Source organism: Lissotriton helveticus, chromosome 5_1 (assembly GCF_964261635.1).
Source record: "Lissotriton helveticus chromosome 5_1, aLisHel1.1, whole genome shotgun sequence".
Classification (NCBI taxonomy): Eukaryota; Metazoa; Chordata; class Amphibia; order Caudata; family Salamandridae; genus Lissotriton; species Lissotriton helveticus.
Genome location: NC_136065.1, coordinates 1686245891 through 1686262585, shown reverse-complemented (window position 1 = coordinate 1686262585; position 16695 = coordinate 1686245891). Strand labels below are relative to the sequence as shown.

The window sequence follows — 16695 nt, the reverse complement described above, 5'->3', positions numbered from 1 at the left end:
AACCTGTAAAATTTAAACAGAGCCCCAGCATCACAAAGTGGATGCTGCTGCCACAGACACGAGTCTGACCTCCTGCTGCTGGACGAAACTCCGGCAGGGGAGGCCTGGGCAATAGGTTTCCTGCCCATGGAGGGATAACCACCTCCACCACAGGCTTTAGTGTATTGGGCAGGGTGGGTGCATTCAGTTATTGCTTTTCAGACAGTGCCTGGGGCACACAGGTGTTCTGTGCATACCCCAGTTCAAAACGGTTGCTGGGGCACTCAGCCCCAGCTCTGGCGCGAAACTGAACAAAGGGGAAGGGGTGTAACCACCCCCTCCCCAGGTCTTCCCATAGGTGGGACCTTAGAGTTAGTCCAACCCCTAAACTTAGTATAAGTATAGGAACCCAGTCCCTAGGACTTCAGATTACCCTGGACAAAACTCTGCAACACATATCTTGGACCTTCGACATTCTATATCGACTAGAAGACGGAAGATATCTCCCTTAGGATCAAGGAGTGACTCCCCTGTTCAAACAGGCACCAAAGAAGCATCTTGCCTGTCTGCATTTTCGAGGCTCCTTCAGGATCCTGAAGAATCTGCGACAAAGGACACGGACTTCCAGGCATCTCCGAGGCCGACACGAGATCGCAGACCCACCACCGGGGTTGGTATTGCTGGGGTATCTATTCTAAGGTAAGGAATCTATCACTAACGTGTCTCTTTCAGATGCACAAGTTACTACTTGTGTAACGATATATCTGTAAGAGACATTAGTTAGTGATAGATTCCTTACCGACCCACCCATCCTCCCCGTTCTGCGAACCGATATCTAGGGTTAAGGTCATCCCCTTTCAGGGCCCTAGTTTCACTGGCACCAGTGTTGGTTTTTAACATGGCTCTGTGTTTCTGGCTCGGAAAAGCTGTGTCTAAGAACTGACGTCAGCATGCCGAGGCGGCGTCTAAGTACTCCGACGACGTCATCACGGCGCCCACGGCGGACGCGGAGCCGCAGACGACGCCTACCGACGCGCAAGGGTACTGCTACGCAAAAATTTCCGGATCCAGCCTGACGCCTGGGGATATTCTAAAGTAAGGAATCTATCACTAACTAATGTCCCTTACAGATATATCGTTACACAAGTAGTAACTTGTGCTTCAATTCAAAACTATATCCTTCAGCTTGAAGTCAGTTCCTCACACTTTTTCAAAGCGCATGCCTTTAGTAGCTGCTTGTCTCAGGAAGTTAAAGGTCTTTCCATGGATAATTGGTAAATATAGGCATCATCTCCAGGCCTAGTAATTAAACAATTCCTACGAACAGTGAACATCTTAAAAAGCCAGGGGCTAATAATCGACCTTAAAATGTAAATAATTACACAAGTGCAATGGATTCACTTATTGGTGGGCGACATTAGGCACTGTTGTCAGAAATATTTATTCTTCTGAGGTGTTGCTGTCTGAAGGAAAATCAACATCCAACTGTTTGAAAGATTTAATATGATACAGCTTGCGTACCTCAGAATAATCTCCAGTCCTCAATTTGTTTTGTGCAAACTCTCTGCGTGCCCCTACGTGGCGTGCCATATGGCGTCGTCTGTGCTAGAAGTGACTTTCACAGTGCATACGTTGGCACCACCTCAGGGCGCAAAATACCAATTATTTTCTTTCGGCAACAGTCAGCCCAGATCTGGAGAAGAACTATCCATAGTCACTTCTTGACTGACCTTTTCTTGACCGTTTTGTCGACAATATTTTTGACTTTTTCTCCTGGTATGGCATAATGTACATGAGGAAGGCTGGTTTCAAGCCCTGTAGTGCCTGCCTCTGGCAGATGTCAGTGACCGATCCACACCTTGTCTCTAACTGGTGCCTCGAGCACTAACATGACATAAGTTGAGAGTCACACCTTCCACCCAAAGGCCTTGTGGGAGTGGTCCCTGAAGCTTCTTGCTGCTCGACATGCGACCAGCAATTTCCTCAAATCTGGTAGAGCGATTGGCCGTGGTATTGGATGTGGAACCACCCCAAGTTCTCGTTTGTCTCAGTTAAACGCGCCCAGGTTTTCGGGTAAGACCCACAAATGGAAGAAGAGTAAAAAGTGTAAGAGGTCTTCACCCGTCCGTCGAAGTCACCCTTGTGAGATGAAGGATCATCAGCATTTGAGGCCTGTCTCCACGGTTGAGATGGCACTTGGGCTGTCTCCACGCCTCCCCAAGTTTCTAGGAGCCGAGCTACCCCCAACCAGCTTTGTGAGTTTTATGACACCCTGCACCTCATATTTGGTCAGCCTGACTGGTGGAGTGCCTTCAGGCCCTAGAAGCTCAGGAGGGGCCCCTACTGGTTTTCTGTCGGCATGTTTGTCCCAGGCGCCAGTTGGACCCCTTGGATTCCATGAAAAGACCCGGACCAGTGCTGATCGAGCCACTGCGACCTTCCCTGGCACCGGTTCCACTGCAGTCATCTCAGGCGGCACAATCCCCATAATCATCCCTGACTCTGACACAGCACCGACTAAGGGCAGACCATCCAGACTGGATCCTAAGCCTTATTTCTTTGGGTTAGGACTTTGAGATGATTTGGAGGGGGCACTGGATCCTGATGACTACCAGCCCATAGATGTCACCTGGTGTGAGGATCCGATGGATTTCGGTGGACTGGACATCAGATACTGGCTTGGTTTCTCCTCCCCCCTTCACTATGGAGGAAGGAGGCTTATTCACTGTGGTTGTGAGGACGGGGGCTGAGGTCCTGGACCTTCAGCTGCCCATTCTGGCTGTCAAGACAAATGTTTTGACTGAGGTGCTGCAGCCAGGAGTCACCTCCCTGAACTGCTTCTCTTGTATACCATAACCCTACTGGACATCCTGCTCTTCAAAAAGATCAATTGATGGACAAAATGCAGAACAATGTCATACATTGTCCTGATCCAAGCGTTGCACAGAAGCTCCTGTGAATGTCGATTGCCCGCTGGCACCCCCCCCACCCTAGGGAACCCCAGTTTCCTCACAACCTATCCCACCCGGGAGAGCGTGGTGGTCTAAGCCTCCACTTCCAAGTTAAATCCAGGTGTATTCCCTTCCACTTCCCCTGCGAAGGAATCCAAGAGGCTGGATACCTTGGGGACAAAGCTGTTATCTTCTGCCAGCCTGGTACTGCAGTCGGTGAAAAATGCTTGTCTTTTGGGTTTATACTCCCAATCTTTCTGAGATTCGGTTTGCAGGTGCTGCCAGTGGCCTCAGAGAAGGCTCAAGTCTTGCGAGCTCTCCCAGGCTATTGTTGACAGGACAGGTGCAGCTAAGTTCTCCATTTGTTGTGGGCTATTTACGACCAATGCACTTGGCAGATCGGTTTAATAGTCTGTGACCTTGCAAAGCCACACCTGGCTGAGGATGACTGGATTTTCTGAGACTGTCCAAGCCTCACTCCTGGACATGCCCTTTGATGGCTGGCACTGGAGCTTTTCAAGGACAGCAGACTGTGGCCAGTCTCTTGAGCCTTTCCAGGGTCCCTCGCCATTCAACGTCCTCCTTCTGCTCCTTTTGTGGCCCCTGAAGAGGCTACCAGCCGCATCTCTAACTTCCCAGCCACCAAGGCCAGCAGACTTCCTAGTCTTTGTGTGGCCGAGTACACAGCACCCACAGATCTTGTTGGTCAGGTAGCCAGAGAGGTGGCCAGACCCCCCCCCTCTCCTCCCCCCACCCCTTCATCAGCCACAGCCTCTAAGCCCCTCTAGTTTGCCCTCTGACCATCATGGGCACCCAGTGGGAGACAGGATACGCCATCACCTGCACCACTGGAGTTCGAAAACATCTGACCACTGGGTTCTTCAGACTGTCCAAAAGGGCTATTCCACTTGCACCGTATCAATTTCTTTCTGAAAAAAGAGAAATTCAAAATGCTCACTCTTACTCAAGTCCGGTCTGCCCTGGACCTTGTAGATTGCATAGTAACATTGGGCTTACATTATGCATATTTCCACATTCCTGTCCTGCCTTTCCATAGACTGGGGTTAGGGGTGGGCCATTAACACTTTATCTGCCATGCTCCCTTTTGCCATTACCATCACCTCTCGGGAGTTCACCAAGTTTTTGGCGGTGGTTGCTGCTCATCTGCGGAGATCAGGGGTGCCAGCCTTCATCTATCTCTACGACTTTCTAGTTGGCAGGCTCGCCCCAAGCTGTCATCTCCCACCTCCAGAGTATGGCGAACCTCTTGCACTCACTGGGGTTCACTATCCACGTGCCAGAGTCACACCTGACTCCCTCTAAGATGCTCCCTATAATCAGATCTGTTCTGTAGGAGACTGGCTTAGTATGTGGTGCACACTTATTCAAGTGGTGCACCTTGCACTAATCCAGGCAGCCCTTGTGGTGATTTTAGAGGTCTTTGATCACCATTGGCTCTCAAAGTGGAAGCTATAGCGAGCAGCCTTCAAGCTTATCTTGAAGGAGTTCTAAGCAGCTTCTTTTACCAGTTTAATCAATAGTGTAAGTTAAATGGAAAAGAACCACTCCGTGTTTAGCAAAAATAAGTCTATTTATTACACAACACAATCACAAACACATTGGTAATCTCTTACCCGGAGATATCAACTCAATACACCACAATACTTCAAAATAATCCTGTAAGTAGAACAAATGTACACTGGTGTCCAGGGGGAGACCAAACCATATACTAAGAAAGTGGAATGCAAACTGGAAAAGAGAACTGGACTTCGACCAGATGGCTCAGAGAATCTTGGGAAACCAGGAACCACCCAAGGTGAGTACCCAGGAACACCATGGAAGCTTTGTGCAGAGTGGAAACACAGCTGCATGCTCAATGGAGAATTGGCAGTTGCAGTTTTAAAGAAGGACCCTTCTCAGAGGAGTCAGAAGAATTCTCTATTGGACAACTGAAGGTCGGAGAGCCACCCCACTTGTTGATGCCCCAGATACCAGTTTGGCGCATTGGTCCTGACTTGTGCACCTCTTTTAACGCCCCTAATGTAGTATTTAGGGGAACTCTGAGCTTTGCCTCCTGTGTTTTGAGGACGAAAGAAGAAGGAACGAAGAGCTATGCTGAACCAGGAAGAAGAGGACACCTACTGCTTTGGCCCCAGCCCTACCGGCCTTTCCTGCCACAGACCTGCCTGCAACCAGAGACCCGCATGTCCAGGAGCCCTGCAGGCTAAACTTGAAGGGTCCCCTGATTGCGACTGTAGCTTGTAAGAAGACCTGATGCCAAAAGACACCCCTGCTCCCAACGGCCCACGGCCTTGGTTGGCCCAACCGACGGTGTCCAGGCATCCCCAAGAACCCAACTTACCTCTCCAGCCAGTATTCACCTAAAGGAAGTTTCCCAGCCCGAGCCTGCAGCAACTTTACCGAACCAAAGGTCTCAATTTCAAAACACAGGGTCCCCAACGTCGTCTTGGCACCCTGCTGCCCCTGTGTTGGCCCCTACTGTGCTGACCTTAACCCCAAGAGTTTGCTCCCACACGAGAGTGGTCTGCTCATAAGCAGTCCCTAACCAAAGACCCTTTTAGCCCCATTGGCTAACATTAGGCCCCTGCACTCTGCACCTGGCTGCCCCAGTTCCGCTGGTGGTGCAACTTCAGTTCCTACCTAGATGTTGAGGAACCTTGGTCCTAACCTACAAAACTTCCACTCGTAAGATGTTTACTTACCTGTGAAACAGATAACCATTTTTCTCCCATAGGAACCCATGCAATGAGTTTTTAGGCCTAAACTTTTCTGTGTTGAACTGCTGTTTTATATAGAGGAAAAAGTAACTATAACTTAACCAAGAATAGTCTTACTTGCCTTGCATTGTAAGATCGTTCGGTGTGGTATCAAGGCATACCATCCCAAGTAGTAGATGTAATCAAAAAGTATTCTAAAAGTTAATACTGTATAATTGAAGCTGTAATAAGTGTAAATCCGTTCCAATTGCATTTCTGTGTAAAGGTTTACAATTCAAACTGCATTTTACCTACCTGTACTAAGTCCTGCTTGGTTCTAGAAATAAAATATTAGTATACCGTTTATGTACTGCCCAATTGGTCTGGATTCTGTCTGAGTGTGTGTAATCAGTCCTTGAGTGAGTGAATACAAGAAATGCTTAACACACCCTCTGGATAAGCCTAAATGCTTGCCAACACTACCACAATGAGAGCTGTTAGTAGTTACCTAATTTAGCCTCTGTTATACCTCTGGTTACTCCGTGGACTCTGTGCACGCTTTAACTTTGTTATAGTATACACAAAGCCAACTGCCTACAAAGAATGACGTTTAATGGTTGATTCTGGTGCCACCCACAGCAGAGCACTTAAATGCCCTAAGAAAAGAGTTGAAACCACTTGGCGGGGGCAAGGGGAAGTGGGGGGTGGACAGATGAGAGGATACTCCCATGTCCACAGTTTTGCAGAAAGATTCTTCCCAGAGGACTCAGAAGAATTCCCTTGGAGGACTGATGGTTGGAGAGCCACCCCACCCGTGGATACCCCAGGAAACAGGTTACATGCACCAGAGGAGCCGGGTGCATCGGAATGAAGAGACATCGGAACCTGCCATAGACGACAGTGTATATTTTGAAGAAAAGGCCCCTGGAGAAGTTCAAGAAGAAGTCAGGTGGAATCCAGGGGTGTTTTTTTTAAATGAAGAACGTGCAAGTAGAGGGGACAAAGTCTATGGCACTCATGAGTGACCAGGAGACACGGAAGAGTAATGTCCACCGTTGTTGCATGGTTCTGAAGTGATGACTGTGACTTGTTGCTGCCTCTGCTAGGACCAGTCGATGCGGAGGAAGACCAGAAGCCATGCACAAACTCTTCCACGTCTATTGTCTGTGACTAGGTGGTCGGTGTCTGTCGGGAGCACCAACACGCCTTGGTAAATGACCTTCAGGAGGTCCCACATGCTGAAAGCACAGGAGTCGCAAGTTCACCAAAAGGAAGGCCCACGATGCAGAGGATGTGGTGAGGATGTTGTACTTGGCAGAAAGAGATTCCGAAGACTTGAGTTTCTTGTAACAAGACAATCTCTAGAGTGCAGAATCAACAGGTCTTGCGTGGCAGTGGCAATTCGATGCGGTGCACCTGGATTCTGTCCCAGCGATTCCGACGAGGGATACTGGCCACAACATTGCAGACAGAACAGGTCAGACATCGAGGGAGTTGTAGAACCACCACCTGTGTTGCCGAGCCTCGGGAAGTCCATGGGACGTCGGGACCAGCAGACCTGTCAGCTTTGTTGCAATTCCTGCAGATGCAAGTTAAAGATGCAAGGGGGTTTACTTCTGGTATTCTTGATGCCCCCAGGTCTATTGAAGATCCTGGAAGAAGCACAGACACAGACAAAGAAGTCTTTGCAGAACAGCAGGACTAGGAAGAGCAGGAGTGTTCCTTGGTACAGTCTTGGTCCAGTGAAGTGCAAGTGTCCAGACGGTCAAAGAGTGACCTGCTTTCATGCTTGAGCCTTGTCCCACAACAAATCTGAAGAGCCACCCACAGGTAAGCCCTTAAGCATTCTAGGGAAAGGGTTGGAACGACTTAAGGGTCCCTATCGGAGGAGGGGCTGGACAGAGTTGAGATACTCCCATGTCAAGTTTCGCACCAAAGCAGGAGCCAAGTTCTCCCTGAACTGGCTGAAACTGGAGTATGCAAGAAAGCCATCAAATGTGCCCTTCTAAGCAGTCTAATGGCACTGGTAAGCACCCCCACCCCAGCCCAATACTCTTGAGTCCTATCTTGGAGGTGGTCACACTTCCCGGTGACAGGAAACCTGTTGTTCTGTCTTCCCCTGCACGAGCTTGATTCAGCAGCAGGAGGGCTGAATCGTGTCTGTGGTCGGCTGCAGCACTAGCTTGCTGTCAGACCCTGGAAGGCCTTTACTGTGAGTACAGGGGGTACCCTAAAGGAACCTCCCAATAAACATGGGATCCTACTTCCAACACTAGAATTGGTGTTGGGGTATGATTCCAACATGTTTGATAACCAAGAATGACCGGTTTCGGTGCAGCCACTATATAATTAGACATCTTGTATTGACTGATATCCACTACAAGTTTTAAAATGGCTGACCACACTTACAAACCCTACAGAATAACGAGCACCCTCCCCACAGGACTGAAGAGCCTGCCATAGGGATGACTTCTAGGTTTTGAGTGCAGTGACCTCATGTGAGAAGTTGGCCTGATGTGCAGTGTTCACTATTCTAGTGATCACTATGTATCATTCCAAACAACCCTTATTGATGATTGGTTGTAAGTCAACCTTATAGACCAGCTATCCTAGTAGCATGGATACGAGCAGTCTAAGGCTAAGACTCTAGAGGGCGTGTTAAGCCAGCTGTTTTACCATCACATTACACCTTGAACACCCAGTGAAAGGACACCACACAAGTGTTATGAAAATAAACAGTGTATTTATTAGAATCACAACAACCCTGTACTCTTTATGAGGACAGGGTGCTAGGCACACAACAAAACTCTTACGAAAATACTTAAGTTAGCACGTTATACACAAATGCCCGAGGGGCACGAAAAACCATATACTCTAAAAGTGGAATGCAAAATTACTAGCAGGTAAGTACAGTACTAATAGGCTTTGGAATCGCTAGGACTTGACTAGGGAATCGTTAGATTACTTCTAGGAGGCCCAGGGGACTCGGGTGCAGAGTGTGCACTCTCACGCGGGATGCGGGACAAAGTCTATAGGAGCTAGAATTCACAAAGTTAGTGTTCACGGGCGAACCCGACCTGGTAGGGAGAAAATGACAGTGGATCCTGACCCTTGGATAGTGAGGCTATGCTGGGACACCGAAGTGCCGAAGTTACCTAGCCCAGGGGCTGCAGCTGCATAGGTCTGAAAAGACGTCGGGAATCCTCGTGCCGGACCAGGAGCCTGGAAGAAGGAAGTTGCTGGCAGGCGACCAGTGAAGGAAAGTTCGATGGATCCAAGCCTGGATCAAGGAAGAAGGGAACCTGAAAGCAGAGGGGACCAAGTTCTTGAATCACTAGCCAGTGATTAAGTGGGCACCAGGATGGCACCGGGCGAAGTCACCGCAGTCAGGTGAGTGGGCGCTGCTGGGCTCTGCAGTCTCTCGGACCAGGAGGCGTTGTCGGCGACCAGGATGGAGGTGCGAGCTGTCCCACGAAGGTTCTTGCTGTCGACGTCGCTGGACCCAGGATTTGGGCAACAAGTCTTGGCAAATGCAAGGCCCACGCGGTGGACCTAAAATGGCGTCTTGGGCGGACCAGGAGGGTCCAGGGTACTTCTCCGATGGAGGGAAGCAAGGGCCAGTCTGGAGCAACCAGACCAGCAGCAGTGTTGTCGTCGGGCGTCGTTCGGAAGTCCACAAGCCAGCGGGCTAGTAGCCAAACAACGCGGTGAGCAGCAAAAAGCAGAAGGGCCCCACGCAGATCGTGGAGATGCTGGGAGGCTGCACTTCGGTGCTGGAGCTGCTCAGGGTCGGGGCTTCTCGGACCCCAAAGCACTCACCAGGAAATTACTCGGCGGGCTTGCTGTGCAGAAGTCGTGCAGTCTTGAAGATGGCCGGTCCCTCGAGGTCTCGTCACACCCACGAATCTCAGCGTGACTGATGATGTAGGTAGAGGTCGGAGGTGCCAGGGAAGCCGGTTCTCGTCGAGCTGGGCAGTCTTGATCCGGAGGAGAGACTTGCAGCAGACCGCAGTGTTCTTAAGATGGTGCCTGCGGATGCAGGGTGACTACTCCTTAGTCACAAGGGAGAAATCTTAGGAAGAAGTCTTGAGTTCCTTTCGTGGAAAGTAGTTTCAGGATTCAAAGATGATCTGATTTGGAAGGGGGCCAGTCTCTACCTTTATCTGGGAAAAGGGGGCTGGCACGCGACTAGGTCCTGCCCTATGGGTGGGACCAGGAGGGGGGTGGTTACACCCACTTCCTTGGCGGGCTTTCCCCAGGCCAGGGGCTGGAGTGCCCCTGGAACTGGTTTCAGCCGGCCTATGCACAGTGAGCACCGGGGTGCCACTTGCAGTCACCTTCCTCTAAAGCCCTGCCTACCTGGAATACACAAAACCCTGTCTGGGACGGTGCTGGCACCGCCCCTGGCAGGAAACCCTTTGTCCTTATCTCCTGCTCTGGGAGGACTCCCAGCAGCAGGAGGGCAGACTTGTGTCTCGGTGGCAGCATCCATTTTGTGGAGCTGAGGCTCTGTTTGACTTTAACCGGGGTTAGGGGTTACATACATGTCGTGTCCCTCTAGAAGGGTGGAATGCTAACCCCGTCGCCAGAATTGGCGAGGGGTTAGTATTCCAATTCGTATGACACCTTACTCGACATGTTTTGATAAAGCGATACCAGAGTTGGCATTTAACCGCGAGGATTATAATGCACTTAAGAGTATATGGTATGCGATATCATGGAAACGGCTAAGGGATAGATCCCGAAAGCCGCAGACAGGCTCAGCTCATGCCAGAGCACCATCTCACACGATTCCAAGCACTCTGCCTTCAGGATTGTTAAGGCCTGCCATAGGAGTGACTGATAGGAGATCTGTGTGTCCATTTTAGGGTTAGATATAGGTATACTATATCTAAAGCAAAGGGTGATTACACCACATTGCCCCAGCTGTCAAGCAGCCAGTTGTGTCAGATTTGGATGGCCAGCCAGGGGTGGCATAAGACATGCTGCAGCCCCTGGTAGGCCCTGGGTACACCTATGCCCTGGGTACCTAAGGTACTCTGTACAGGGACTGATAAGGTGACTCAGTATCCAATTTAGATATGTACCTAAGGTACATGGAATCCATTTTACAGAGAGAGCAGTAGGCCTGGGGTCCTGAATAGCAGGGCCCCAGGTCAACTAAGTCAGAAAACCAGCAAAACACCAGGCAAAAAGTTGGGGGCAACCATAGTCAGGGATCTACCTTCCTACACCTCAGATAGAAGGAAACTTTTATCTGTTGTGAGAGGTGCAAGGACAAAGTCACACAGGCTGCAATGGCAGGCCTGTAGTCACAGTTTAAGTGGACTCCCATGGGAGTTGCAATACATGCTGAAGCCCATGGGAGACCCCTGGTGTACCTATGCCCTTGATACCTCAGTATCATATACTAGGGAATTACAAGGTTACACCAGTAGCCAATTGTGAATGTACAGAATACCTTACCATGGTCAATTTAGGGAGAAAACACACTTACTGGGGTCCTGATTAGCAGGTTCCCAGTCATTCTACTCAAAAACATACTGGACCCATGTAAAAAGTGGGTGTAGCCATGAAATCAGATCGTACTTTCCTACAGATGTCGTTCACGCTTTAGGTACGATGAATGAGAAATTTTATCTTATGGTTCTGTTCCCGTGTATGCATTGGATGTGTGCGAGTAGGAGTCTTGCTGGGTGGAGATACCTGGATGATTGATGGAAGATGATGTAGCTGTTTAGATAACCTGGGCCTGTGTTAAGTAGTGCTTTGAACGTGTGGGTGAGGAGCTTGAACTATGCACACTTGTGTATAATGAGACAGTGGTGTTTCTTCAGGTGTGGTGCGATATGGGGCCTGAGTTGGAGGTTGAGGTTCCATTGCCCATCCTGCTCATAATGAGGACATGGGTGACAGTTCTTGGGAGCAATTTGTAAATCCTTCTCAGCTCATTTCAGGTTGAGGAAGCTGGATGCGGTGACTGACTTGGGTGGACATGATTTCTGTGGAAAAATGAATCTTCATAGACAACCTACACTAGATTTGCATTAATTTTCTTTGCACTAAATTTGCATTAATTGTCTTTGCACTAAATTTGCATTTGTCTTTGCACTAAATTTGCATCATTGTCTTTGACCAGACCATAAGAGTAAAGACTACAATGTAGAAGTTTTCTGCTAAAACCATTAGGGATAGTGAGGGAAGGCACACCTGAGTTGGATACAGAAAAATGAGGCTGTGGAGAACCTCTACCCAGGTGATACATTTGAATCTATCTCTAGCCACATGGAGACAGGAAGGTGACAATGAGAAACTCAGACTTCTTAGACCGTAAGATAAAAACATGTCAAAAAAATGAGCCTCTTATCAGCCTCCTGATAAAACTCATTAATAATCTCGTAAAAAGTCTGAGGGCAGCCTATCTTGAGCACATGCAAATGAAATTAAAGAGTCGCCTTCTCATATGCCTTTGTCGCCATTTCCTCAGGTGAAACAGTTGAAGCTGTCTCATCATTGCTGTATTACTGTTGACTGCACCGTTAACATCCACTGCTGATGATCTTTCGTTGATGCCTTGGGTCAAGCCATGTAAATAATATTTTGTGGCTAGCCCATCAATTATGGCACTTTTTCCACTCTCTATGAAGAAACACTCCTAATGACCCCAGTAACGAATACACTGCAAAAGTTTACTCGTCAGTGAAGACACCGGCAATAGCAGTGGAAACAGCTGTCCACAAGTATACTATTGACTGCTAATCTGTCAGCGAGACCAGTGACGATCAACCCATCTACGGAGACAGTGTTAAGGCAAACCCTATCAAAGAAAGAGAGAGAAAAAGAATCAAAAGAAACAGCCTGCTCCTAGCAAGGTTCTGCTTTAGCTGCCTGCTAAATTAGAAACGGAGGCGGAAGAAGAATCTGATACATAATCAACCTTTGGTGCCATGGTAGGTTAGGATAAAGTGTCTAGACACAGATGAGGAGTAGGTGGTCCTAACAGAGAGATTCTGAACACTTTAATCCTAATTGTCCTACTTATCACGACAAAACATGAGCAGAAGACTGAATATTACAATGTTTATTGTTTTCCTTCTGAAACAGTAAATAAGCATTATAGAGAATGTACAACGATGAGGGTGCCTGTGGACCTCATAAAAGCTCTGCACTGCATGATGTCTGAATATTATTTGACTTTCCTGTGGAATCAGAAGCGGTCAGTCCACCAAACCGCGTTGCAGCAAACTGCGTCAGAGACCCCACAATCTTCAGAACACAGACTCAAGGCTCCAGAACTACTGGCGTTGAAACCACTGCCACCTACAACTATACGTCTGCAGGTTCAGCATTTCATTGACCTTCCTTCAAGGCCCATTGTGATGGTCACTTCTGATGACGATCATAATACAAATTTTGAAGGTGAATTGGCAGAGCTTCATAGACCAAGAAGTGACCATTAGGATGATCACATCCTACCAATAGCTGATCTGCCGACTGCATCAGAAGACATTGACACATTTCACACCATAATAGAGAGGTTCTCAAAAAGATTTGACTGCTTCCTGTATGACTTTAAGGAGCCTGACAGTTGATCTGTCAGGAGAAGCCCAACAATATACCCAAACAGTTTTGTCTCACCTAAAAATTGGCCGGGCATTCTTGAAGTTGGTTATCCAACACTGGTCTTCTGTTTGCTCTACAGTGTAGATTTTGACATAAATGTTGCAAGGGCACTCTTCTAAGAAGCATTTGATTAGAAGGATAAATGTGGATGTACCACTGGTTGTACGACGGTACATTGTTGGTAAATACATTGAATGCCTCGCCTTCTATTTCTTAGCATGCATGTTTTTACCGCGATCATGCATTTAAACTGCTTCCCATGCGTTGTTCTTACATTTAAAAACAATGTGTTTGTGTGGGGAGATTTCCCACCCCCCCAACTTACCTTAACTACGTGGTATTGGCATGCAATGTAAATGCATATTCACATGCTAAGAAATGTAAGGCAAAAGCATGTGCTTTGTTTACCTAGTTGCAAAGGCTGTTTTCCGTACCACTGGGACAGAAAGATACAACCTTAGAGGGGCAACATTTTATTTCTTCTATTTACAGTTTTTCAGCGTCATTATCTCTCAGAAAATCCCCACCATCTAGGTGGGAGGGTACTTACCTGCAACTGTAATGTTGTTTTTTTTTGAAGGTTCAGATACATGAATCAAAACTTTCAAGCATACAAAAAGCAAGTATGAAATGTTGGCATGAGTGTTCTTTTCATTAGAAGAGGTTTCTGTGCAATTGCTGTATGATGCTGGTCTCAGAGCTTGTTTTATGAACATTTCTAAATTGTCACTTTGTATATGCGCAATAAATGCACCTGTGTGAAAACTTAAAGCGCCATGATACTTCCACGAATCCCCCCCCCCCCCCCGCCCCCCCCAGCCTCGCCCCTGCAGTAGCGTATCTGGTCATAGAAAGTGAAGTCCATAGGCAGGGTCTCTGAACGCAAAACGTCACTCAAGTTTAACTGTTATGGTTAGTAACATTTTTATAAAGCATGCAAATTTCTTCTTATTCAAAATTTCAAGAGTCACACATGTATTTCTGATGTCCGAAATAGACTAGTTTGTACGTAAAAAGTTTTACTGATCAATTTCTTCTGAATGTAGAGACACTGGGGATCCTAGCCCGCAACCTTGGAAAGGATGTATTCCTGCCTTTATCAGAAGAATGCTGCCAACTGGGTCTTAATCTCTGCAACCAAGTGGATGACCCTGACCTCCGGCGATGCACGTGAGTCTGATTTTCCCTCTTAAATCCTGACACTTTTCCTTTCTTCATCCTGCTAGATTCCCACATTACCTTCTCCTTTCTTCTGCGATGTCTCTCTCCTGCCTCCACCTCATCATTTGATTTCAGCATTTGTTTTTCTGATTGAGACTTCTTACTGCAGATTCCTCTCTTTAAAATATTCCCCAGCCATTAGGCTGGACCCGGAAAATCATGTGCAGTACCTCTGCTATCCAGCAGGCATAGTTGGGCAGCTCCACTGTCATTTTGTTCCTGCTTATCCTTAGAATCTGTGCATTTTTCGGACAACATAAACTATGGGTTTGGTGTCAAGACTGATTCCAGACACCCCCGCAGGATAAGTTGGCCTATAGACCAGCTAGCTCAAAGCCCCCCTAACCTTGCCAGGGAGAAAATGGTTTCTGGCAACCACTGAAAATTACAACCCTGATTTTTCAGGAATCATGGAAACAGTACAGAACCTTTCGCCCAGTCACTCGTGCTCTCTTATTCTCAGAAAAATATACAGAGAATACGCAGTGGGACTTTTTCAATAATATTTATTGAACCAATGTTAACTTGTATGAAATACATGTGCTGCAATGATTAGGAGACAGAAGCAAACAAAGGATATTACAAGCAACGGAAGAGTGAACAGATCTATTTCTACCATGGTGCTGAAGCAAAGAAAGTATGCAGGCATGTATGGAAAATACTTCTAACGTACTCCTACGATGCGGACCCAGTCTAAGTGTACCTAAAGTATGTATGGGTGTAGAGTCCAGAATCCTCAGAAAGGACAATCCAACCTTGTTACCTGATTGAATTGTGTGAAGGACCCCCTCCTGGTCTCAAGTTGGACACCCCTCATGCTCTGCAAGATCTACAGATGGATCCCGATGGACACACGGAAAACCGTCACCCACGCTCTCGTCAGCAGCCGACTTGACTACAGAAACGCCCTCTACGCCGGAGCCCCGTCCAAGCTCATCAACAGACTCCAAAGAATACAGAACGCCTCAGCACGCCTGATCCTTGACGTCCCGCGCAGGGACCACATCACCCCGCACCTGAGAGACCTGCACTGGCTCCCTGTCGACAAAAGAATCACTTTCAAACTCATGATCCACGCACACAAAGCACTCCACAAAACCGGCCCTGCCTATCTCAACAAAAGACTCGCCTTCGACGTACCCAACAGGAAACTCCTCTCCGCCGACCTGTCCCTGGCCGCCGTCCCGCGCATCCACAGAACCACTTCTGGGGGCATATCATTCTCCCACCGCGCCGCCAAGTCCTGGAATGCCCTCCCCTTCCACCTACGACAGACCGCAGACCTCCCGGCCTTCAGAAGACTGCTCAAGACCTGGCTCTTCGACCACTAGCGGCAGCTGCCCCCCTCCCCACTTCCCCCCCAGCACCTTGAGACCCTAGCGGGTAAGTAGTGCGCTTTACAAGTCCCTTGATTGATTGATTGATTGCCCCCTCATGGAATGTCAGTCCAGTGCGTGGCGGGTTTTCAGCATGCACAGACCCTCCAGGTGAGCAGAAGTGCCTCCTCCACCAACCTTTCGGGATGCCTATTATTCATAATAAAAATTAGCCTTCATAATGTGCGAGTTTGATTAGTGATGTTATTGCTATGTAGATAGCTCTGTCGCCTTATGGATGAAGCTAGGACGACTTTTGTACCTAGTTCGTAGAGAGTCCTGGTACATGATGATCAAGGCATAGTGAAAATGTTGTGCGAAGCTGGATGTGTAAACAAAGTAGTTTTAGAGAAAATAATCTAACATTGTCGAGCATGCAAATGTGTGGGAAAGCTCACTACTGAGATGTTATTTTCTAGGACAGTGTAAGAAATAAGCTGCTTCGCTACATGGGCCTAACTTGGGAATATAGCACCCACACCTCATCCTAAGGGTCGATATATAAAAGCTATCTAAAAAGCCAGCATATCATAAAATTGAATAAAAGATAAAAACTACTCTGAACATTGTCTAAAATAAAGCTTCCCTTTGAAATAAAAGCATTACAGTATTTATACCGTTTGAAATCCTAAGTACTCCTAAAGCCATTGTGCCTAGAGGGGGGAAAAAAAATGTTTTGGACACATTTTTGGTTTTAAAAAAACAAGCTGAATTTTTCCTACACAGGAAATGGCCAATCATTTCATGTGTTCTGAGTAGGAGACACAACATTGCTGTTGTCCATAGCCGCAGACGACGATCCCAGAGGTGCACTGCAAAGCAGATGTA

General features: G+C 47.8%; 1 protein-coding gene across 2 annotated transcripts in view; it reads left to right on the top strand.

Moving 5' to 3' along the window:
• IPO4 (importin 4) overlaps nucleotides 1-16695 on the top strand; it is a 2629293-nt gene that overhangs the window by 1696475 nt on the left and 916123 nt on the right. For both annotated transcript variants that reach the window (XM_078644926.1, XM_078644927.1), the window contains exon 17: nucleotides 14317-14440. In XM_078644926.1, the coding sequence (XP_078501052.1) occupies nucleotides 14317-14440 (124 nt within the window). The remainder of the gene's footprint in view (nucleotides 1-14316; nucleotides 14441-16695) is intronic.